General features: G+C 37.1%; 2 protein-coding genes across 3 annotated transcripts; both read right to left on the reverse strand.

Moving 5' to 3' along the window:
• Window positions 1-2,477: 2,477 nt before the first annotated feature.
• hnf4g (hepatocyte nuclear factor 4, gamma) lies at window positions 2,478-17,850 on the reverse strand. Of its 2 annotated transcripts, none has more exons than XM_008396131.3 (11): window positions 17,762-17,850; window positions 11,134-11,299; window positions 10,843-10,937; window positions 10,144-10,250; window positions 9,491-9,640; window positions 9,038-9,125; window positions 8,491-8,643; window positions 7,098-7,147; window positions 6,676-6,862; window positions 5,045-5,164; window positions 2,478-4,943 (listed from the first exon to the last, which is right to left on the reverse strand). In XM_008396131.3, exons 1-11 carry the CDS (start codon window positions 17,790-17,792, stop codon window positions 4,822-4,824), a joined length of 1,269 nt encoding a protein of 422 aa, XP_008394353.1. In that variant the 5' UTR covers window positions 17,793-17,850; the 3' UTR covers window positions 2,478-4,821. The 2 variants fall into 2 exon arrangements, with proteins under 2 accessions (XP_008394353.1, XP_008394351.2); XM_008396129.3 differs by lacking the exon at window positions 17,762-17,850 and adding an exon at window positions 13,131-14,885.
• A 527-nt stretch (window positions 17,851-18,377) lies between these two features.
• On the reverse strand, window positions 18,378-21,065 carry gpr141 (G protein-coupled receptor 141). Its single transcript, XM_008396133.3, has 2 exons — window positions 20,544-21,065; window positions 18,378-19,627 (listed from the first exon to the last, which is right to left on the reverse strand). Exon 2 carries the CDS (start codon window positions 19,624-19,626, stop codon window positions 18,700-18,702), a length of 927 nt encoding a protein of 308 aa, XP_008394355.1. The 5' UTR covers window position 19,627; window positions 20,544-21,065; the 3' UTR covers window positions 18,378-18,699.
• Between the last annotated feature and the right edge of the window lie 5,446 nt (window positions 21,066-26,511).

Below are 26,511 nucleotides of genomic sequence, written 5' to 3' on the forward strand. Positions count from 1 at the left end.
AACTCACCCTCAATGTCCCTAACCCCTAATTTCATTGCTCTAACCTGCTCCCCATCAACATAATGCAGAGTGCACCTTAGTTCCCCGCATCTATGTAAATTACTGCATGTTGTGTAGCCAGCTGTTTAGTAAGCAGTTTTTACCTTTTACCTATCTGTATGGATTATCTCTGCACGTAAAATAAGTGGAAGCAAAACAACTTAAACAGGGAACAAGATTGCAAAAAAAGGAAAACAGACAGAATGATGTGACTGGAGACAGAGGAAGAGGGGAGGAGAAAAAAAAAGTGATTTTAAGGTGGGAAAGCTGTCATTGAAGGCTGAAGTGAACCCTCAACCCTGCCGCTTGCTTTAATCCCTCATTTATGTGAACTCAGCTTTGGAAATGAAGCTGTCGCCGTATTTTCCTCCCTTCGCCCGTCTGTGGTATAATCAGAAACCACACATTGATTCAAGCCATACGAAGTCGCAGGACAGAGACGCAGAAAATCACTCAGGAGAGGTTTTGAAATTCACTCCAAGAGTTGGAGGCAGAGATTCATGCCGTCTCACCTTGTCTCCTGGAGGAGGAATCATTGGATATGTTGGAGACATAGGGGGAATTATGGGTAAATGCAGTGGCAAGGAGTGATAGTCTGCGATCTCTGGCTGTAATCTGGGGTCGCTGTCACACGCCATTCACTTCAGACTCAATGTTGAGCTGTTTGGTGCAGCACCGACTGGCTTTGTTGTCTGTTTAAAATAATTTTCATGAAATGAACCCAAAGTTAACATTTCTAACAATTTCTAGAATGTTTTTTTTTTCTTCTTTTTTCTAACAATTATGGTGCTTTTATTTTAAATTGGTCGATAAATTGACGTTTAAATGACAACCATTTTCTTTGCCTTTTATTGTTCAGTTTTATTTTATGTTGTACATTATACTGTTTAACAACTGCACTAAAACACATGATGCAAGCTTAGTTTTTAAAGAATATATATTTATTTATTTATTAGGTCAAATTTGATTGACAAAGGACATAAAAGCCATTAGTGTCATTTTCTAAAGCTACCGTAGACTTATAGTGCCATCTAGTGGTCTGAGAGCAAAAAAAACTTTATTTAAAATAGGATGTATTCAGAAATAGGCTTTTCAGGTCACGGTTTGTAAACTGAATATTGTGTCTTAATAGATTATATAAGGAACTGCTATGTGCTAAACATGTGCCAATTTTCACTAAGTGAGAATTAAATGATAATGCCAGTTATAGTATTACTAGTAGAAGTTGATTCTACTTGGTCTTTCCTTTTTAACAAGAGGGGTTCAAGTTAGATGAAGAAGAGTCTTAAAATGTTTGCAGGTGGAAAAATTAAATCGATGCCATTTCCGCCTTTTAGCCAGATGTAAACCGGGACGATCACAGTTCATAAACCTCACTTATGGACAACCGACCAACATTAAATAAAAAAAGACATTTCATATTCCCGTCCATCCTTTGTTCCTTTATCCCTCTATCTTCCCCCCTTGTCATCCTCCTCAGGTGGAGCAAGCATCATACTGGTGTGTAATAGCATGCTGTCAGTGTGGGCCGCGGTGAGGTGTGTGGAGGAGAGCGGCGCGTCTCAGATGAGATATGTGACTGGCATGCTAACACTCAGTTTTATCTGAGGGAAAGGAGAGAGACAGGGCCCCCACATCTCCTCAGTATAGGCCTTTGATTAAAGCTCACTGGGTACACACACATGGACACACTTCCAAACGCACGCCTGTGAGTGTACGCACACGCGGGCGCTCGGATTATAAATAAATTGCAGGTAGGAGCATGCACACGTACTGTATATGCACCTACACACATCTCCCTGTCGTAGGTGGTGTTGTTTTGACCTGAGCCAGGTAGCTTGTCCATTATGGAGTTGATAGAAGGATTTGGCCATGTTGATTCTAGACAACATCATATCCTCTACCATAAATACCCTGATTTTTTTATTTATTTTTTTATTCCAGTGACTCACACAGCAATATACACAGCATAAGAGCTCTCAGCTTTATCCTTCGATCTCTTCCGCTGCAAGCAAAACCTCACGTAAATCCAAAGAAAATGACAGGAAATGATTGTGCGGGGATGGATGTAAACAAAATCAAAGATTTTAAACATGCTCTCGGCCGGTTCCAGCGTCAATTACCATCTTATGTCCTAGTTTGGTTTCAGTGCTTGTCGCCGAGTGTGTTTTCTCTGACGGACAGAAGAAAAATACAGTTTGATTTGAGATGAACAGCATCATCTGGCAGTGATGTTTCAACAGCACACCAATAAAGCTTTGTATATAAAGTCTATATCCAGAACCAATGGAGCTGTGGCGGAGTGTGATGGCTTCCGTGAGAGAAGTTAATAGATGAACCATACGGCATATTACAGCATGCGAGGAAAGGATTTCGAAATATTTTTTGTCAATTTGTCATCATCTTCCTGTTGTGATTGTTTTTTTTTTCTTTATAAATCATGAGGGGGAACAGTTAGAAAAAGAATAGTATAGTTTTTCTATACACATATATGTGGATTCCTTTTCCTTATGTAAAGCTGACCCACAACTGTCCCAGATCTTCCTTTGCTTAACACTGGGTGCTTTCCAAAGGCGTCACTGCTTGTTATTTTTCACCAACACTGGTCTTTGGAGCTGTTGTTTTATCTCCCTTACCATCCTGCTCACTGTGTGTGATGGCAAGATAAACACGGGTCCCCCATCCTGTCTTGTTTGTCATAGTTTCTCTACATTCTGACCACTGGCAAGCTGAGTAACGGGGAATGCTACATAACAACACAATGTTCTGCTCTACCCTACAAACCCTTAATGTAAGCCTCCAAATAATCCCAAGTGTACTGTATCCATCAGATGACTACTTACACCTTCCTGGACTCTCGATGTGGAACTATCATAATATCTGACATATTGTTATATAATATCAACTTCTACTGGTAATCAAATTATCATTTAAGGGGTTGTAATCGGTTTTTAATTTTGGAAATGCACACATCATTTATACAATGCAAACAAAATAAATACAACTGTAAAAAATGACAGAGGAACTGAAAATTTTAAAATATAAATTTGTATTACAACAAATAAATTTTTGCGCTCAAGATTACCTTGTTAAAATTTCTTATGTTCATATAATTCAACGTTTGATGTATGGTAAACTGTACACATAAAATCATCATCAGGCATTAAAAAAAATATTATCAACTAAGTTAATTAGACAAACAAACCAAAACCAAAAGACTAACCCAGCAACAACTGTAAAGATGGATGAGCTATTTTGTTGATCTCATAGTTGCCTCAGATTATTTTACGTTGGAGACAGAGGAAACTCTAAATAGGAGATAAATCTAAAATGGGCACAATCCCATATTAGTATTTGACAAAGAAAAAAGGTTAAATTGTGACAATCTAAAGTTTCCAAAATAAAATAACAGCATTTTTTTTTTTACCTCAGAACATGGATGTGTATTTTAAAACAATCTGGCTAAGAATTGGAGCTGTGGCTGTACAAATATCAGAGCATCGGCCTGAAACTCAGTGCTACTTATTGTCATCACATTAATGCACTCGGATGCAAGAAGCAAAATAAACAAACCTCTTTATTAACTGTGCAGACCTTGTTCACTGTTTACTCTACTATTACCATAATTATGCTATTGTATAATGTAGAAAAATGCACTATGTTGTTAGCAGCCGTCTTTTGTTTGGGGTATATATTTATTCAGTAAGCTGGTCTGTGCTAGTTTGCTGTTCACTTAGTTAACAAATTGAAATCAATTAAAACAAAGAATGATCTACTTCTAAAATTAGCAAATTCCTTTATGATTTAATATGTTAACATTCATTTCCATTCTTTTTTCTTTTTTTTTTTTTACACTGTGCTGTTTCATGTTGAACCATTTGTCTTTTAGCTAATCTACTTTGCGTGCAAATCCAGTTTTGGGTCAGGTCAAGTCAGAGAGCCAAGCTGGCTGCTTTTGGAGACTGTGGCAGGTGACGGATCAATCTGACAGCTCATCTGTTCTTCACTTTCTATTAAATCGTTTACATAAACTCCAAAGCTCAAAGACTTGTGTGCTTTCTTATTTTTGCTTTTAGACGTATGGGTTAGATGGGTAGCTGATGAGCAACTATTGGAATAACTCAAAAGCAGCTAAATGGCAGTATCTGCTCGAAAATGTATACCTCATTAAAATGTCTAACACTTAGAATTGTTCTTTTTATTTTTCATTCTACTTCATTCAGACAAATCGGCATTGCCAAAAAAAAAATCCAGAAAATGTCTTTTAAGCCTGGAAACCATGAGCAATAGTTGCTCAAAATATATACATAGCATTTTTTTTTTCAGATGACCAAGCCTGTTGTTATTGTAAGGCTGTTCAAGTAATAAAGATACAGCTAAGCCATCATTAGAGTTTACTCACACACATCATTCCTACCACTGTGAGATGACTATTGGAATGATTCGAATGATCGGAGCTGGGTGGAACACCAGCTGGATTCGAAATGAGCCCCTAAATTGCGCCCCGTCCTCTGATCATTACAGCTGAAGCCCCTGTGTCTGGTCTCTTGTTGAAAGATGTAGACTTGTGAGGGTTTAAATTTGAATAAAAGCTTACCTTTGAAAGGCAGGCAATTATTCTGAGACCATTGTTGCTTTAACTCTAGGTGGGGGGGGGGGAGTCTTTAAGACATACTGAATAAGGAGTGCCTTCCTAACTTTCACATCAGTATAATAAACTATTCATCCAAGAAAAAGAAAACTGATTTCGTGACAGACTCTTTGTCATAAGGCAGGAAGGAGTCAGGGGTCCGTCTGTGTAGAAGGTGAGGGGCTGGCAGGAGGACAATGAGGCTGAGGGAAATGTTTGTACATTTCTGTGGTGGGACCCTGTGGTGGCGATGGGATGGGAGTCTCAGGTGAAGCTGCAGAGTGAGCGGAAAGCATGTTAGAACATTTAGTAATTTCGATAAAGGTTTGTCTTCAGTATGCTTAGTGCTTGTTTTTGGGCATTTTTTTTTCTCACCTATTTGTGGAACGTGAGCAGCAGGCATGGTGCTGATGACAAGGGTGTGTCCAGTCACATGGTCCTGGGTCAACTGGGTGTGTGTCGCATGGTGGAGGTGGCTGGACTCTGTTGTTAGCCCTGAACATGCAACACAAACACACAGAAACTGAAGAGGTGCAATTATCTAACGAAAATACATTAAGAATTATTATAGGTTTGTTTAATGTGAAAGCAGTTTGATGAATAATCCACTCTGTTAGTCTCACTATGCATTTCAGAAATCAATGTTTCATCAATATCAAAATTTGGAACCCTATTTGTCTTTCCAGGAATAGAAAGAGCTGCCATGCCTTGCTAAAGTATTTATATCCTTTAAAATGTTTACCTTTTGGTTATGTTGCAACTCTAAATCTGAATGTATTTCAATGATGTTACAGGCCGCCACAAAGCAGTGCATGTGGGTTTAAAAAGTTTAAAAAGAAAAATGGCTTTTTTTTTTTTTTATTAACAAAAATCTAAGAAATGTGACTCTCATTTCAATGCGGCCCACCGTACTTTGATACACTCTCAATGAAATGTTATCCCTAGCTGTGAATATAAATGCAGCGTTTCTGTGATTGCTTGAAAGGAATGTTAGAGAATGTTAGTGAACAACGTGTAATCATAACCTAGCAAGACGTGCAAATTAGTGGTGGCATTAGAGCAGTTTGCTGTGGTAATGTTTTTTTTGTTTGTTTTGTTTTTAAAGCAGGGAATGTGATGCTGATCAGTGGATGGAGATAAACATAAGAAGAAAAAACTGTGAGGGGCTGTTACAAATATCACTTTACACATTACTTCATAATGATGCACTACATTGTTTTGATGTTTTATTTTGATGTGTTTTTTTACTATTATTTTAATGTGACAATGATCAAAGAGTTTGGGTACTTTTGCAACGCAGCATAAATATAATTCTAATATAGAGAGTACATATTTGTTCATTACTTAATCAATTTTTGAAGATAAAATACACTATTAAAACCTTACTTTTTGGGTTTCTAAATGTATTATGCCAACAATTTTAGAATGGGAGAAAGTTTGCTGCTGCTGTTGTTACAGTTTTTGTAGGAAGTCATTCCACATTCTGACAAGAAAAATGCAGCTCTTTCTGTCATCTAAGTCAAGTTTTCACATCCATGAGGCGTTTTTTTTTTTTTTCTTCCATGAGTGGTGAAAGCTGTGGGGCATGTTTTCAGATGACTTTTTACATCAGACCCCATATTATGTTTGAACTATTTGACATAGCCCTCCTTAAAATACAGCTGATGCTTTCTAGCTTATTATTTATACACATCTAGATGTGTGTGCAAATGTCCCTCGCATCACATTGTGCGGCAAACTTAGTCTATTTCTGTTTTGCCTATTATACATGAGAGCTATGCAAAGTCGCACTGTTCTTCGGTACAGTGTTTTTTCTTTTTTACTTTTTAGTTGCGTATATTTATATGTCCTAGAGAACTTTGCTGAGCAGGTATACTTTTCCCCATTTCCACAATCCCTCATGTTGCTCCCCCATATTCACCTCTCCGAGGTTCCAGGAGTCGCTTTGCTGAAGGTCACCCTATTTGTTTACAGAATTACAAATGCAAACGCTAGCCCAGGCCTACCTCCCAGCAGCATCTCCTGCAGCAGGTTGTCTATCTTGGCCAGGCCGCATAGCTTAATGAACTGGAGCTGTTCAATCATTTGCCAGGTGATGCTCTGCAGGGTGGGAAGCAGCAGTAAGAGCTCTCCGAAACGACCCCTGGAGTCGTACTGACGGTCGTTTATGTAGTCTTCCAGACTCATCTGAACCTGTGAACACACACACGTACACACGCACACACTCACCACTGTGACAAAAACTCCAAATTTGACTTTGAAATCCAGAGCAAATATTTATCTGTGTGAAGTGACGTGGCTAATGACAGTAAATGTCGGTTTCCTAGATAAGATTAAAATAGCTAAAAAGAAAAATAATATATATATAAAACGCAAGATAAAAAGCTACAGACTCACAGTAATTTCAAAGATTAAATAGCAGACCTACCTGAAGACGCATAGTCTTAATTTTCGTTGGGTCCCGCAACGACTTTGCATCTGGAGATTGGAAAGCAAAGCGTTGAAGAGACAGGTAAATAGAGGTGGGGAGGACATGATTGAAGGACAGGAAAGAAAAAAAAAGACCAGGGATGAATTTGAGGATATGGGTGGAACTGATGGAATGATTATCGTTAAACAGGTGCATGGAGGCAAAATGAGGGGATTTACAGAAGGAGGGAGAAGGGGTTAACGCATGATCAGGGTGGTGTTAGTGCCCATGTGTAGGGAATGGAGAGATTGGAATCTAACTACGAGGGGAAACATACGACATAAATAACAATACATTTATGATTAAATAAAACGTTATTTTTTTTCTTGTTTCTAACAACGTAGTTACACCATCAATAAAATTCATGAGTCATTATTTTACTATTTGTTTTCATTTTTTTTGTAATTGTACATTTTATTAAATTATACTGAATACGCTACTTTGTCTTTCTGTTAAAAGGTAATATTTCATTTCATGTCCAGTTGTTTGTGGGATTAAAAAATATATCAACGTCCAACATATGATTTTTTTTTCTGCAAAGAGAAAGTATGTAATATATAGTGACACCTATTGGCACAAGCAGTAGAAAAAAATCAAGCGTCCTCTCCAACATTTGGTTACATAATAAATGCATACTTTCGTGTATTTCACTGGGTTTTAAAGGAACGGACGAACATAAATGTGCATAATTATGAAGCGTAAGTACAATAATATATGGATTAATTTGTTTTTTGTGAATTAAAATCTGAAAAGAGGGATTTGCGTCTGTAAGAATTCACAATCCTTTAATTTAGAGGATTACTTTAGTTTGCATCTAGTGTGCATTTATTTAATAACTAGAGTAACTTATCTACTGCTTTTCTGTGAAGGCCATGGAGATTAATCAGAAAACATTAGCGTGTGAACTGGCCATTGAAGACTAAGGAACACCAGACAGTTTAGGAATAAAGTTGTGGAAAAACAATTGAAACCCCTGATTGGTTATAAAATAATCTCCCAAAGTCTCAACATCTGACATAGAACTGCTATCCAAAAAGGGAAAGAACAACTGAACTAAAGTGAAATGTTGCTCAATTTTTTATTTAAAAAACTTGAGCAACAGACTTTGCATTGATAGTACAGATTTATCAAATGCATATTCCATCTTGGGAAAGTCCTATTTGAATAATTTTGTTGAATTAAAGAGTGTGAAGTCCAAGAAGTATGTTGTTGGTTTTTTTTTGGTTTTTTTTTTAGATGAGTAGATTATCTACAGCCATACTCAGCAAATACTTAAGTATCTAAAATATATTTACCATGAAACTTACAAATCGGTTGCTATGAGACAATGCACATAGCATTTAGTTATTACCTGGGTCAAAAAAGACAATTGCCTTGAGAGCTGCATACTCGTTGTCATCTATCTGAATATCTTGGAAGGGCTGGACCAGCTCGTCTAATATCCTACTGGCAACTCTGCAAATCTCAGGTTCAGGGCCGTTCCTGTGTATCACACAGCCGTTACCTGCAGAAACAGTTGACAAAGTTATTGGAGAAGAGTTGACTGGGGTAGAAAGGTATTTGAGCAGGTACGGGTTGGGCTCTAGTGTGTACATGAGCGGTTTGTTATTGCTTGAGAGGTCCTATTTAAATTGTTGCATCAAAGCTAAAAGGTAATTTGTAAGGTCCAAGAAGTATGGCGAGACATAAGATATGTGTAAGTGTTTGTATATGACAACTGTGTGTACAGTATCCGATTTTCTAAGTAATTGATTTTTTTTTCTCTTACAAAGGACAACCTTGAGGTTACATTTCAAAAACAGAAAGCTATAGTTAATCATTGCCAGGCCTCATACATATTAGTGCTGAGACACATGGTCACAACCAAACGGTAAGAAAAATATATCGTCATTTCCTACCTAAAAGGAGGAAGTCCTTGAATGGCATTGACCTTTTGGCAACCCCAAGCAAGAGATGTTCACCTGCATGAGCCCTGAGCAAGCTCACCTGGAAACACACACACGCACAGACAAAATTAACCACATTATTAATAAGCAGAGCAGTAATTATTCTCTTTTTCTTCGTTGTGTGGTGCTGTGCCTTGTCGTAGGCTACAGAAATGGGTTAGAGATAACGACACAATCATTGTAAAAATGCTAATGCTCTGCAGCATTTTGCAAAGTAAATCCTTTTTTTTTCACACAAGGTTAAGCTTAATAGAAAAATACCAGCATGTCTGATGAATGTTATGGGTTCTACTCTAGTTTTCACTTCAGTATTCAGTATTCAGTATGACATGAGATCACTGCATAGATATGACTTAGTGCCAACTATATACAAATTAAGCTAATTCATATGATTTGACTTGTTACCTGATCATCCAGTGGCAACTCGCCAAAGGAAGGAATATATTTGGCCCATTCCACCAAAACCAACAGTTGTTGCCTCATAGAATCACACACATCCCCCACAGTGGCTGATTTCACATCCGATACGTCTACTAGTCCTACAGGAGTGATGATCTGCAGGGAAAAACACATTAATAAATTAATTTCAAAAAAATATAGGCTTCCAGAGTTAATGAGAATATGAATGAAGATAAATAACTGTCAATATTGGAAGAAAACCTGTTTGAAACCACAAAAGGGTTGAGACTGGAGTAGAGTGAGTTGAACATAATAAAGCCAGAGCAGCAGCAGATCATTCCGATTAAAGTCAAGAAGTGAATCCAATTTAGAATCTAAGCCAAGATTTGATGGCAGCTATAACTACAGCAAAGAATTACATTTTACTCGGGCTGTATACAAATTTACATCACACATTTTACGTTTCTTTGTAAAAGCAGAACATAAGAAATGTATTTTTTTTCCTATAGCACTCTAGAAGTATTTTGTGTTTCTCAAATAAAATGTCAATAAAATGCACTGAAGTTTGTGGATGCAACATAACAGAATAAAAAAAATGTTTTGCCAGTGCATTGCAGACCTTTATTCCAGGAAAAATAAAATAAGCAGGGCATTCTTACTTGTTGGGATAATGACTCTGCCTGCGCTAAGATAGTAATGGGGGGAAGGTCTTGAGAATCTGGGATGACTCTTCGGGAACTGATCCGATCTCTCTCATTCTGTACAGCTAAAATATAAGAGCCAAGGTTATTGCGTGCATGTGCATGAACAAGAAGTAAAACAAAAAAAGAAAACCAAAGGGAACAACGGATAATAATACCAGGCAATTCAACAGCAGTTTTTTTTTTACTTCTAACCATACAAAAGTTATTGTACTAATTTTGACATTTAGACTTGAACTAATTCATTAGTGTAAAAAGCAATAATAACTGTCACTGCAGTTAATATTTTGGAAAGTCGCTGAAGATGCTGGGATCAGCAATAGGAAGTCAAACGTTAACCAGTTGCAGTACAGAACAACATGTTTCAGTATCACAGGATTAGGTGTCATAAAATTCTGCGCCAAGGTTATACCCCTCATAAATACACACACACACACCCACACACACACACACACACACAAAGTCTTCCCTTGTTTTATGGCTAAGCCAATTTTGATTATCTTCATGAAGCTTTGAGATTCCATGACAACAATTTTTTTCCCGCAGTGGTTGTAGATATGACCTTGTTCTTTGAGCCAAATGTGGATATTTTCTACGATAATACTGTATAATGTAAGTGAGGAGCTGCAAACATGCGAGGCACTTTTGTCGTCTTACCTTCTTTTTTCATGCCAGCTCTAAAGCATTTGTTGAGTCTGCAGAAACGACATTGGTTCCTCTTATCCTTGTCAACCACGCACTGTCTGCTGAACCTGGAACATGATGAACAACAATGTGACCTGACTCTACAGAACAACATTTAATTCACTATAACATCCCATGTTGTACTGAAAGGTGCCAAGTGAATATGTCTTGACCAAACAAATAAGTATTATTCCTTCAGGTTTTATCATCGTATATTTTATTTGTTCAACATGTGCCTGTATGGTATGCCTTGGTCGTCTTTACCTGCAGGTATACACATGGTTTTTGCGTATGGAGCGTCTAAAGAAGCCTTTGCAGCCATCGCAGCTAGAAGCCCCATAGTGTTTTCCTGTGGCTTTGTCTCCACAGATTGCGCAGTTAGCATTCAGCCCATCTGGACCAGAGTGGCTTGGTTCTGTTGGCATACTGTCTGCAAAGCACAACATACAGGCATATTTTTTTTACTCATGCTTTACACACATCTGTAAATGGTACCATGTTAAATAAACTATTTGCTGAAGTGCTAGACAAAATAGCAGAAGGCCAAGCAGGGTTATTTTCTAGCATTTATTTTGGTAGCTGATGCTGTCATTATTCTTATTTCTTGCACATTTAAAGTGGGGAAACCTTGATGAGCACCAAGACGCATATCTTTAGAGTTCCATTCATATCTCACTCAGTTGCACTCCATGATCTCCCAACAATGCTTGAGTTAATGTTTGACTAACTCTCAGCTCAAAAACGAAGGTGACATCACAGAGGAGTGTTCCTACTCTTCAGCAAACCATGTTTATGACCCATGTCTTCAACTAACTTTATTTCACTAAACATCAGCGACAAAAAGCTCTACAAGCAAGACCGTCAGTTTCTGGGGAAATGCGTCCTCTTTTTTTTTTTACCGTCTGACAAAAAAGCACAAAAAGAGAAACAGAAAGAAACTTAGGCTGTGTTTGTTGGTTTTCACAGAAAAAGCAATGGGCGTTGCACTCTACTGTAAAATCCCCTCTTGTGTAGGTGTTGCCGGGTGACTCGCACAGGGCAACACTGTGCTGAGTATGCCCGACACCTTACGCCCAACTTAAAATAATGTAACTTGGGCGTATTTGATTAACTTGGGTGCAGTGCTGCGTGATGTCATATGTGTGCTCAAATCAGATCAACCCTAATATGGATATGTACCTGCAAAGACTGACAAGTCTGCATGAGTCTGTTTTGTTAAGTTTTTCATTTTAGTGGTTTTTGTTCGTCTTGCCGTGTAAGCAGTTTTTGTAGTTTGCAAAAACACATTTAAAAAAATTTGAGCCAATAAGTGTGTAAATGAACACATGACATGTAAAGTTAATAAAATTATCCAACTGTCTTAATGTTGTCACAAATTTGCTAAGGCATGAGACATGTAACAAAGTCAACAAAATATTTCAAGAAGTAAACTCGGCAATAAGGTTGTGATAAAACATCAAAGTCTTTCATTTGAATAAAGCATGCATATTAAAAGCAATGGTTCTCCACTTGAGTGTTTGCAGTAAATAATTATTTGTAATTTAATTTCCCAGTATTCTTCTATTTTTTGTTAGTAGGTTAAAAACAACACCAAAAAAATCTCATATTGAGAAAAAAACCCCCAAAACAAAACACCAGGGTAAGGGAAGGACCATCCCTCAACCCTCAAGCATATAACCACATATACTCTTGCTTTGCTTAATTAGAAAAAATTATAGATATGATAAAGAGAAACAAACAGAAAATAGGACAGCTTACTATGTACACAAAAGGTTGAGATTTACTTGGTAAAAAATGGTGAAATAAATTTTCACTCAGTGATCTACTTCAAATTGATTTATTGAATAGTTTAAATATTTGCTCAACCCAACATAGTTTCTGCATTAAAGTGCGGCATGCACATTAGTAGGAATTAACTCTTAAATTAATTCACACATTGGCAAGTTTAATAAAATTAAACTTCTTTCCCAATACTAACTCATTGACATCAGCTTATCTAGCTGCTCTGTTATTAAATGTCTTCCCGTACAATATTTCCTCATCCGGTTCTGAACATGATGACCTCTTATGAAGCAAACTTTTATCTACAATGCTCCGTGACACTGTATCAGTGAGAAGTCATTACCTGTGAATAGAAATGAGTGTGTAGCTGGGTTATGTGTATATGCTGTCACAATGTTTCAAAACCAAGTTTGACATTCATGGGATTCTCAGTGTGTATGTGCCTCCGTATTTAAGTATCTGCATGAAAACTCACTTACCTCCTCCTGCATAAAGGACCTCTGCATTCTCAAACCCTAGTGTGCTGTATGATGGATCCAGGCCTTCGCAGTAGTTGGCCACCTCCATATCTAACAGAGATTTACTCTGAGGAGCTAGAGGATACTTCATTCCTGCTTCAAGCTGAGCTGAGCTGCCTTTTTCTTTTTTTTTTTCTGCCTCCGCAGCTTCTCTCAATTTGTCTTTGCTTCTGTTTTCCTGTCACCGTTTCATCCAACTCCCACATATTCAACAGGGGAGATCCCTCACTTAGCAGGTCAATAATGTGATTTGATTGGGCAGTGAACACGAGGAAAGGTGGAGCTAGAGCTAAGACTTCTCACCTTATTACGCCTTACTTATCTGTTCTCCACTTACACACTTATCACAGAAATAAATGGTCAGTTGTAAAGGAGAAATGTCCTTGTCTTTATGAATCAAAGTATGTCCAATGTGAATACTGTCTGCTAATTATTTATTTGTGTATATGTGTGTGTGGCCTTGTTTTTGATACAGTGTAATGGACATTGTTCTTACAAATACTGCATTGTGGCGACCGACTGCACCTTAGGGGCCCCAAAGCCCAGTTCCCATAAGAAGAGGTTCTGGTTTGGGGTTCTGGGTTAGGTTTAGGACTATGGTCATGTCATAGTAATAGTAATAATTAGGTTTAGTGTAAGCACCAGGGCTCTGCAATAGAAATGAATGAGAAATGAATGGACGTCAATGTAAAGCCCCTTTGAAGATAGCAAGAGTTTCTATGTGTGTGTGTGTGTGTGTGTGTGTGTTTGTGCGTGTGCGTGCGTGCGTGCGTGTGTGTGTATGCATGTGGAGATTTGTGTTTGTGTGTGTGTTGTTCTAGGGATTTATAATCTAATCAATACTGGTGAAACAGCACTATCACCTCAGTAGATATAGTCTATAAAAAGTGGAGAACACTGATAACTTCCCTATAATTCCAAGACAAAGACACACATCCACACACACCTGAGATCTACACTTGCGTGTTTTCATTCATAGAATCTGGTAAGAAGAAGTTATTCTCTGTATTTACTTGAAACCTGATTTCACTTATAGATATGTCTTTTTGACTCGCACTCAAAGTGTAATCTGAGATGAGCCAAAAAAAAAATCCCCAAAAACTTGAAAACAGGCTCCTGGCTGTCCTGTCACTGATGCAATCCCCACACACTTCACCAAACTTAGACAAGAACAAATTCAAAAGTGTAAATCATGAGTAGAATGACCGTCCTCTCAGGTTCATCTTTTAGGGCAGAGGCATAATAAACACACTGAATAGCTCCCATGACATAAACCAGTTCAATTGTCTCACCCACCCATTTTACATCAAGGGTTTCATTGCACTAAATCTTACTGTGTGTTTTAGAGGCAATCAGTTTAGGGCATTGTGACAAAGAAGATTGTAAAAGATAAGATGATGATATGGATGACTTGATGCTCTACATCTGTAATGATGTCGTTGGTCAGTCAGGAAAAAAAAATATGAAAGGAGTGTTTCAGCAAGGAAGAGGGTAATATAATGTCACAGTAAGGAACCACATCCGAATGCATATTATCACAAATTGCTTTGTAGCACATTTTAGTTACTTTTTCTGATAATAGCATTTTCTCTCCTGGAACTTTTTCCATTTTGCCGCATTACAACCAGAAACTTTTATGAATTTTATGGTGACACACAAAATGACGCATATCCTCGAAGTGGAAATAAAGTAGCATGGCTTTTAAACGTTTTGCAAACAAAACTCTGAACAGCATGGCGTGCATAAGTCCTTTTACAATTAAACACTTGATTTGCTAATCGGGTCCACAAATGTTTAACAATATCAATACAGCTAATGTGTGAAGGCATACGAGGTCTCTTAGGGAATATTAGAGAACAAACATCATTATGAAAACCAAAGGCAAACATAAGGAAAGTCTGGGGCAACGATGTGGAAAAAGTTCATGCCTTTAAAACAATATCTTAAGCTTTAAAGATCTCATAGAAGGCAGATCATTGCTATTTGCACAATCTAACTAAAAAATAGCAAGATTCTTGAATTGTTACTAGAGAGTGATAAGTAAGGTGGCCCATTTGCTACATTTTGCTATGTGCCATTTAAGAGACATATGAAAAGCGTAGAGAAAGGTGCTCTGCTTAGATGAGAGTGTAACGGAAGTTCTTGGGATTATATCACAATGCTGTGAGGATGATGTTCCTGAGCAGGATAGGGAAACTGGTAAGAGTTTATTAGAGATAGACACAGGGTAACACTGAAAAAGAAAAAAAAACTTAGTATGGAGGATCCTCCCCACAGCAGGATGATCATAGAACCAGCGAAACAATGGGTCTATTCATCTCTAAGAATATTTACGTTAGATTTGTTCAGTCCAAAATCACACGTTATTTCCAAGTGAGAATCAATCCGTGGCGAGACTTGAATATCTATATCCACAGATTAAATATATCCAATCTGACTGAGTATGAGCTATGTTGAAAATAACAACTAGACAAATGTGTATAAAGTTTGTGTGGACATACCTCAAACGATTTGAGGTATAATTGCAGCAGATGGTGATTGAACAACATATTGGGGGTGGGGGGATGTGTTACAAACCTTCACAACACTATTCAGGTTTTTCATTTGTGAATCCTTAATGTTCCCACATCATAGTAATGAACTACTTTGTGTCTTATTTCATTTCAAAATAAAATGTTGAGAGGTGTTAGCAGTAGCCCTGCAAAAACTATGCAAACAATTAAGTTGCATCTGTATTTTTATCGTGTACTGCAGATTGGAGGGTGAAATAAAAGGGTGATTTGACAGGAGGTTGTAGGTGGGGAGTGTTAAGTGTAATGGATTATAATTTAACTTGATGGCCCAGGCCTCCTGACTCATCGAGTTTGCAAAGAGTGGCTTCAAACAGACTGGTTACGATCGTGTTTTAAATCTATCCTGTAAGTGCTGGGATCATCTATGTTATTTCTATTTATTAAGTACTGAGACAGAACAGACTATTTAGTTGTTTTCTGCAATTTCAGAATTCATAAGTTTAAATAGACTTGGACTATAATGCCTTTATTACAATTTGAAAGAGCCCAAATGATGATGTTGTCATATTGTTGGCTTCTAATTCACAATTGATTTGAATGTATGCATTCCTGTAAATATTTCTTCAAGGCTACAGCTGAAATGTGCTACTTCTCTGCATGACATCATGGAAAAATCAAAGGACACAAGAGAATTGTGAACATCAGCAAATCCCATCTGTCTTTGGGTCCAAACACAGATGTCTGAAGGTGTCACGTTTATCTGTTCAAATAATTACATATAAATAATACCTTAGAAGTCTCAACAGAGGTATTCTGTGTTGAAGTGATACACAGGATTTGGTGCAAAATGTGTCCAGATGCAGAATCGCTTTGGAGACACGGTATGTGTGGTGGTAGACAGTTTTTAAAAAAAAATTCAAATCCATTTTGGCATTTAGCAAATAGAAATATATGTGATATTTCTCACTGAACTAATACAGGAGAAATCTTGTCTGATTTAATATCAAACCGTGAATGTGACTTTTCTTGGCAACAGTATGTAAACATCTAATTTCAGCTGGTAAGACCTGCTGCAGGAGTCGGACTAAATGAGACACATTGCTTCTGCCTATCAACCAAAAGCTCTCAGCTGCCATAAAACCCCCTAGTTAGGAGGCAATGTCTGTGAGAAATTGCCATAATACCAGAGCCTGTACTTAAACTAACAGCTTAAGACACACATAATGATCAGCCAGGCACTGTTGCAAAAAACCACGACTTCCTGAAATAAAAGCCATAGTTGAAAGTTCTTCAGAAAAGTAATTGCCTCCAAATCTTAAGATGATTAACTATATCTTTGCTTCATTCTTTCCTTTGAATTCAAAACTAATTCTAAACTACATAAATTATCTGTGTAATTGTGAATGCGCTAGTAAAGATTTTTAAGTAAAATATGAGGTTAGAACAATGCACAGCAATTAATGTCCATATTTGAAAAAGACTGTTGAAGAGAGTCCAACATCGAATCTTATACTATAACCTTAAGGGTTACTAAACAACAATCTAGTCATCTTTGTAATTTATTTAAAACAATACAAAGTGGACATGTGATTAAAAGAAGTGTTATCTGCAGGTAGAAAAGGTAAATTACAGGAGCAATAGAAATAACATTATTTCTCTGGTAATTAACGAACATTTGGTTTTGATTGTACTGAAATCCCTGATAAATGCGAGAAGGTAAAACGAGAGCAAAGAGAGAAATATCTTGTTCTTGTTTATGTCCTTGACTTGTTCGGGTAAAACGAGTTATCACATGATCTTTACAGCACAGCTTTCGTGACGAAGTGAGTCTCTCTTATCTCCTTTCGCATGTTTGCGTTACATGAGATACTTTAAAGCGGCGCTTCTACTTTGTTAGAAATGAACCATCTCAAACCATTTCTTTTTTTCTTTTTTTTTTTTCAAATTACACAACCACGTGATTTGAGGAACTTACTGCAACCAAAACTGAGAGATTCTGGTAACGTTTGGCGTAAAAGACTTAACAGTTTATGTATTTACTAAATGTAAATGTTACAAAAAAGAAAAAGTTTCACTTACCTGCGTTACTGTTTCTGTCTAGTATGTGCATTTATCCAGTAGTATTGCTGTACTCTGACAGGGAGCAGCCGTCAGTCAGCCATCAGGCTTATGGAGCACTGAGTTTTAAAATAGTTTAAAGTGTTGGAAAACATTAAAAGGGAAGGCTGGAGAGCTGAGCTGCCAATAATTCATGGAGCGACACATTGGATGGCGCCATCAAAGCCCTGTCATAAGATCGATTTACTAAACAAACTTAAGCTAGGGTGGAGATGTTAAACAGTAACCCAGGTCCATAAAAACTAAAGAGAAACATCACTAGGTGAATGTGAGTGTGTTGATGTGTGGGTGACACAGACTCCGTGACACAGAAAGTGCACAACGACATATAATTCAAGAAACTTTAGATTATGTTTAGCAAACTGTTGGAAAGACATACAATTTTTTGGGTAAAATTTTAAATTTTGTTTTGTGATAATATTGTGAGTAAGGATCTGTTGTGTATGTCTTCATCAGCTTCAGTGGTCTCGGATCCTGTCATGGTCCCAGACTGGACAATGTGTAGTACAGATAAAGACCAGCAGATGGCAGAGATTCATTTAACTTGGAGTCATTTATCTTGGAGTCAAGTTCAAAGTGGTTTTCAGATTGCATTTATTACTTGGCAACATATACATTTCTGCTATTCATAAATACAATATCAAAACTGGACCTGAGTTCATAATCTCTGGCAAAAACTTTTTTTTTATTATTCAACAACCAAGCATTTCTGCAATAATAATAATAATAATAATAATAATCAGCTGAAATAATATTGGTTAGATAATGAAGCAGGCAAAAGGATCACAGTTTGATATCAAATAAAGATCAACAAGAAATATGAAAAAAGAAACGCATGTCAACATTTTACATCAGTTTGTCTCCTGTATGCACATTCACAGTTATTGTAGATGCTGTGTTCACACAGTCCTTCTTCTAAAGCACATGTGGAATGTTCTCCTCCCCAGGAAGGTGAGCATGTCCAAACAGTTGAAAGTGGTCAGGCTCAGTAAGACTTCGTTGATAGGTTCAAGCTCAGGTTGCCCGATGTAATACAGCCGGAAACTATGGTAGGGAACGAAGCAGATTAGCATGATCAGTGTGAAGCAGAGGCTCTTCAGCTGAGCCCCGAAGTCTTGCTGAGACCTGCATCCCTGGCGGTCCCTTTTGTACAGAGTCCACAGGATGCTGGCCTGAAGGGCTGTCAACACAACAGCAACCACTATCACCAGTGTGCTTAATATGTAGTTCAGCACTTCGGCAGATTTTATGCTTTCTGCAAAATGAAAGCATTGAGTGGAATTTTTATCTTGATATGACTTGCCATAAAAAGGAAAAGTGATGCAAGGGATTAAGATGAGCACAATGACCCACATCACTACACTGCCGATGAGTGCTTGCATTCTGCCTAAGGGCTCCACCTGCCTGGTCCTGCAGTAGTGTGGCCACAAGCGTGTGACGAGGATGATCATGTAGAGCAAAAAAGACATGTACATGTGAATGTGGATCATAGCGCTCACCATTTTACACCACTCAGGACCCAACTTCCACTCGTTGGTGACATAATAGTAAATTCTGAAGGGCACCGTCAGAAGGAAGATGAAGTGGGCGAAAATGAGGTTAAACACGGTAATGGAGGTGGCAGAAGCAGCACTGGACTTCAAGATGTGCATCATCAGGCTCAGGCTGACCGTACCGCACAGCAGAACCACAGAGTAGATGACCATGAGGGTAATGTGAAAATCTGGGGATGGAGCAGCGGTTCCATTCTCAGACGTAGCGGTTGGCGTGACGTTCTGAGTCATCATGGAGGTAGACGGATGCTGCGGGGTCACGCTGGAATCCATCCTAAAGAGAGAAGGTTTCAGACAAAATCCATTGTTGGAGACAAAAAGGAAGTTGGTGTAACAGTTAAATGGGTAGTGCTATAATGAGAGGGAAGAAAAGGGTATAATGTGAGAGTCATTGTTGGCTTTTTATAATTAAAAATGTTGGTAATATAAGATACAGGCGTGGTACTATAGGAACTTATTCAGCTATGTATTTCCTCTTGTGTAAAATGTGAAAATGTAATTTGTTACAAAAGCAACCTATAACCTTTACATGTGCTGTACCGTCCAGACTAATTTATCTTTTCATACTCAGTCTGATGCATTCTGTTTTGTCGAGTTAGCCTTTCTGCAGTCTATTTAGGTTTTGTATTTTTTCACAAGCAGATTCACTTCTGTTCATAAAACCATGACGCTGACGCATCTTATCATTTCAAAAGTGAGGACTTTTTTACTTTTGGAGGTTCTCTTAGCACCATCCTCTTGTAGTTTGTTTGATTGAAAAAATATATATATAACCAACTTACATTAAGGTTTTCGAAACAAAAATACTAAAATGTACAACACTACATGAGTTCAAATTCTTAATAGAAATATTCAAAGCTCAGGACTCAGTTCTGTTGTAAGACTGTCAGCGACTTGCAGCAAGGGTCGGTATCATTTGAATGAACACATCTTATAAAATGTCATTTAGAGCTAATTTAAAGAACTTAGTGCTTTACTATTGCTTGGTAAGTTTAACATAAATGAATAAAAGCAGCAATAAATTTCCCCCTAAACACCAGATTAGCACTAATTACAACAAAAAATTGATTTTCTTTTGAAGAATATTTTGACAATGTGTCTTGCTTGTATATTAATAAAGAGAACAAAGCAACAACCTCATGTTGAGCACAAGAAGAGATGTAACCAATAAGCTTCCCATGTAGACTTACCTTGTAGTCAAAGATTTGGCTCCTGCCTGTTTTTAGGAGTCCCAGCTAAACGTTAGAAACTCTGTCTATCCTTCATCCCACCGGAGTGGCAACTCCAAGTTTCGACAGTCAGTAAGCATCCAAACAGTTTCACAAATATGCAATTTGCCGTGTCTAAAGTTAGTGTAGGTTATTGAAATGAGCTATGTGTGTCAGTGTCAAGAGTCCCTGTGCATACTGCGTGTCTGTACTTTGAAACAGGAGGTGACTTCATGTCAGCATAACCACAGAAATGGTAGCTTCCTTCTTTTGGCCACCCTCTGTTTGCACTCTGTTTTTTGGGGCTTTTTTTTTGTTGCTGCTGTTGCTATTCTTTAACTCCAAGAAATACAACATTTACATAATTAATTGTACCTCACATACAGCAAATTACTTTTATTAATGTCAAAAAATGCTCTTTACATTTGTCCAACTTAATTGGTACAAGCTTATAGTTTATTTTATCTCATAGCATCTATGGTATACATAAATCTAATGAATTCTTATTTGTATAAAAGTATGTGTGGTAGCAGTCTGTTGCATTATATTGCCATAGCACATGCTAACAAACATGTAAAGAGACGTTAGTCAGGATGTCATGGTACGAGTAGCAATGTTGACATATGTCTATAAATATTGCAGTCAGTTGCAAGCATTGCAAATGTTTTAGATGTTGTTGACGCTAACTGGTTCCCATGGGTTTTACAGTAAAAAATATATCACACTACTTTTATCAAGTTTTACGAATTGTCATTGTACAACAACGGAATTATAAGTTTGTGATGCTGCATAACGTAGATTACGCTGTTACTATTTGACTATTTTTCTTAAAATCTGAATATCATCCATCCATAAGTTAGCCTATGGGTTTCTGTGAGGGACTTTCTGAAACATGTGAAGAAGCTGCAGTACCCGTGGCAACTGTGCAAGCCACAGTTGCCACGGGTTGTTCAACGTCAGTATGCAAAGCTGCATGTGGGTTTAGTTATTTGACCCTGCAATTGTTTGCATCTAATTATTCTGTAAAAAAAAAAAAAATACACATCTGGTCTTGCGATTTATTTTACTATGCAAAATATTTTGCATAGTAAAATAAATCGCAAGACCAGATGTGTATTTTTTTTTTTTGTCAAAATAGAAAACTACATGTCTTGTTACTGCCAGTGGCCTTGTGTATGTTTTCTTTTCCTTTTTTGTATATCTGCAGCTTCTAATCAAGTTGACTCCACTTGGAAGTGGATGCAGCCCTGTCTTCCTGTGCCACTTCCTGAGGCCTACAGCGATTGGCTCACCAATCCCTGAAGAGGCCTCCCCTTTAAAAACCAAGGGCTGCCTGGGAGAAGAGGCGGCTGATCCTTTGTTCAGACAGCTTGCCACTTTGCTGGGTGTTTGGTTGACTGCTGTAAACTGGCTTTGTAAGCTCTGATAGCCCTGATAGCTTTTGTTAGTTTTTGCCAGCTCTTGCTAGCTCGTCTTGTCCCTGTGAGGGATCTTTGAATCGCTGTTAGAGATTTGTAGTTTGTTTTCATTTAACCTGTACTAAACCTCCATTTTTGTTTGGTTAAAGATCTTTGGTTTACAACTCTGTTTTGTGGATTTTGTTTTATTTAGTACACTTTTGTTGTAAGTTCCTACTTTTTGATTATTGTTAATTTTTTCCTTTTTATTTTTTGTCAAAACCCAAACAATAAACCTGTAAATTGTTAAACCTTACCACCTTGGCTTCTTTAATGTTACTTCCCTTTTCTCTGGCCGAGCCGGGTCGTAACACTTGTTCCTTAATTTCAAACCCTTCGTTAGAGGTTTCACTTGCATGATGATCATTAGCCTTCTAAAAGAACAACTTTCAGTTCAGCTTCAGTTTTTTTTCCAAATTCATGTATTTATCAAGCTCATTTTATAAATTGATTTATTATTCAAACCCATAAAAGAATGTCCAAAGCAAGTGAGTGTTTACTTATAGTTGATGTTATTTGATCAGTGTCAAACTGGAAACCTGATACCATCAGTTTCTTTGAAGAAACTGATGGTCATAGTTCTTGAAATAAAGAATTATGAAGCTCTTTGTTTTATATGAAGAACTGTGACCATCAGTTTTCAAGAAAAAAAAAACCCCAATGGTCATAGTTCTTTATATAAAAATAACGAACTATGAAGTTCTTTGGTAGTCTCTGGTCAGTGTGCTTCTACATTTGCTTACAACGTTTCTTAAGGTTGTCAAAAAAAATAAATCAGCCTCTTGAATTTTAAGTCTGCTGCAGCAATACGTTTTGTTTGAATGCTGTTGAGTGTGTTCAATAACCTCATGTGCAGAGATGAGTAACACTGAATTGACCCAATTTCAGTGTTGTGTAAATATGCTCTCACGCCAACTGCTGAGACTGGTTTATTCATAATTTAAATAGGAAAACCAATCAATATCCTGTAAACTCTCTGATGGGCTTGTTTGTATTTTTCAATGTTTTGAAGTTCTTGTTTGGTTTTGTTCAATCAAAAAACTTATGTTGGAATGTAAGTCTTTCAAGTTTACAACACCATTTTTCCCTTTACTGAAAGCTCTAAATAAAAGTGTGATCAATTGCATCCAGAAGTCAATAATTAGCGTCTGCCTGCGTATTATTCAGTCCCAGTTTAAATCCAGCTGTGTGTTCAGCTGTGTGTTTAGACTAGGCTTTAAATGTTTATTAAATAACATTAACAAGCAAAAAGCATCAGACCGAGGAACAACGCAAGTGATAAAGTTTTGATTTTTTTTTTATAGCATTGTTATAAAAAATGGTTATTTAAAAATGTCATGAGCTTTGGGCATTTGAGCTCTGTTTAGTAAATCACTTCAACATGGAAAGATTGTGGCACAACTGCAAAGCCACAACAGGTTTGGTGTGAATAAAACAATAAGTACTGAAGGCAATTATTAACAAAGTAAGCAATTTAGATCAAAACATTTAACTTAACTAAACTACTAAGCACAGATAAAAAAAAAAGAATAATAAAACTAGTGATCTAAGAAAAAAGTAGTAAAAAGGAACCAAGAATAAAATTGTAACATCAACAACCAATAAACAAATGGAGGGCTATCATAGATCAGAGTGAATATGTACTTTTAAGAGCCAAGGTTTGGTTTGAGGAATTGGAATGAGGCCAAATTATCTCTAAAAGTTGACAAAATTGTTTTTTTTAAATAATAGTAAAAGTACAGGAGCTGCCATCAACCATTTTGTAATCCGAGCAGAAGATAAACATGTTAAAAAACAACAAAAATCCACAATGTTTGGGTGTGAAACACAGACATGGATTGACAACTTGGTAAACAAACCACAGGCAACATCTAGGGTTAGCAGCTCATCAAACAACAAAGGAAATATTGGTTGTGATGCTATTTAGCTATTCTTGTGAGTCCCACATGTACCGTTAAGTGCTAGTACTTACCACTACTTGTGTGTGCACCTTACGGTTAATTTTTGCAAGAAGAGAACAAGCTATGTTTTAAACACTGCAGAACTAATGGTGGCTAACTAACTTCTTAGCATTAGCAGAGCTTTAGCTTTGGCAGCAGGGAAAATTACATAATATATTTAGGACTCTGCAGAAATATTTTATACAAATGCAAGTCTCTTACTAGGCAGTTATAGCAAGAGAGAAAGTGAAAACACCAATAGCCTCAGCTCTGCCTTGGTTTTGGCTTGCATTAAATGCAAACAAAAACACAAAGAAATGAACAATATTTAAATAGTTTAATCCTGAACTAATTTTCAGGTCACAGTGGTCAAGAAGGAAAATAGACGTGCCTCATTGTCGACACCAACAGTTCCAACTGGGGGGTGTTGCCAGGCAAGATGATTAAATAGCTCCAACTGTAGTAACCAACTACAAAGATCATATTCAACCCTTTCACGCACAGTGGTCTCCACAGTGGACAGCTATCTAAAGGCCATTTTCTTGTGTTTCTTGTGGATTTTTATGTTATAAATGCACAAAGTCCACTGAAGTGGACACTAGTGCATCAGGCAAAACACTGCAAACTACCGTCCATCTATTGCAAGTGCAAGAATTTTTTTTGTTAAATCCAATATGGCGGACAGACGGAAGCATATCAGACTAACTCTGGAATATACAGTCCCCCCTCCTACTGTGGAAAACTCTTGCAGGTAAAAAAAAAAAAAGTCATCAAGAAACCCCTAAAGACTAATACTACTGATGCATTTTCTAAATAACAACTTTGTATTTGGAGAAAATTACTACTGATCACCTCTCCACTCAAGTGGACGGCATGGACCAGTGACAATATTTTGACAGGTATTGATGTCAATACTCTGACTATATATCTACAATATGCAACATTTCCAGCAAATATTTTGACAGTAAATAAACTGACATATTTTAGTTCTTAACTTGATGTCCATTGTTGCCATTAAGAAGTAAAGTTTTTATACGTTACTGGCCAATGGGAGCAGTAGCTACAGTGGAGATGAGGATGATGAAGAACCTTTGATCGCTGAGGTAAATCAAGATGTTGAGGGACATGAAATAACTGGAACCTACAGATTACAAACCTGTATGCATTCCAAAAAAAAATTTAAATCCTGGCCTTAACAGAACAGGAAGTGAAGACATTTCCAGTAATAAATATGGAATCATGTCATACCTCAGATACCCGAAAATTCCCTTATTTTTATGCTCCAAGAAAATCAAAAACACTTGACTTACAGGAACATAATTCATGCATGAAAGGGTTAAAGTCAAGAGGAAAAACTCAGACCAAATATGGATCCTTCTAAGTAAATAAAGAGACGAGTTTAAGAGGGATTCATCAAGTCTGGCTGAAAAGGAAAGGTTGGATCAACATAAAGAAATAACAGAAAACAGTAGAATAATTATCGAAAGACAGTTTCTTTACCTGCATACTTGCATTGCTCTCTGTTTTCGGCTTGACCATCAACGGTAAAATATTCCTCTTTAGGGCACAGTCTTGTTGCATTGAACTAAGCGAAGGTGGGTTAATACAACACCTAACCTGGAAATTCCTCGATCGCATATTAACCGAGTGCTTGCATGGGAATTCAAGCTACAGTAAAGAGCCACATGAGGAAGTTCTTCTTGTTGGACTAGAACATTGACCAAATAAACCACATTTTATGATCAAAGAGTTACTCAGTACTCTGGTAGACCTTATTTTTCTCTATTTTTACTTATATTTTTAGACGACTCCTTCTTACTACTTGAGTAAAAAAAATGACTGAATACTGTTCTTTAGTACAGCTTTATGTATTTTTAAACTGATTATATCTTTTTGATCTACCATAAAAGTAGCAGCTTAGGCTTAGATATGATCTGTAGTGATAAAAAAAAACAACTAAAAATTCTGTCCCTGTGGTAAATTATGGTTTTGATCGTAAACTGTCTGCACGTTTAGCTCCTTGATCTTTCTTGCTGCTAATTTGCTCAGTTTATAATGCAAGCCGTTTTTGCCTTTGTCTGTAAATAAGTGGAATTTAAACATTTCTCCTGCAGAATTAAGTTTGATCAGCAGTTTTTTTTTATTTAGGTAAATTTGTAATGTTAATGGGGGGGGGGTGCTTATTACGTATTTTCCAGGCACATGGTGCCATTTTATAACACAATTAAGGTACCATGTTACCTTCTCTTGAAATTAAAATGCTGTATATATCTGATGACTATGAGGCATCAAAGCATATCCTGAGCAAACATTGACACTCTTGAAAGGCTGCTTAACGATTGTTGCATTAAAGCAACAATCCGGGTATGTGTGTAATTCCGTCATACGAAATGACATAATAACATGATTAATAACATGATATAAAACTCGAAAAGGTCTATTTTGGCTAACATACCCCTAACATATTAGTAAAGGCTACGGTTCTGATGCAACATGTTTCTATTACTGTCGAATTGTATCTTGTATAAATCAGCTAATAAACAGACAAATCAG

The sequence above is a fragment of the Poecilia reticulata genome, chromosome 20 (assembly GCF_904066995.2).
Source record: "Poecilia reticulata chromosome 20, P_reticulata-male-v2, whole genome shotgun sequence".
Taxonomy (NCBI): domain Eukaryota; kingdom Metazoa; phylum Chordata; class Actinopteri; order Cyprinodontiformes; family Poeciliidae; genus Poecilia; species Poecilia reticulata.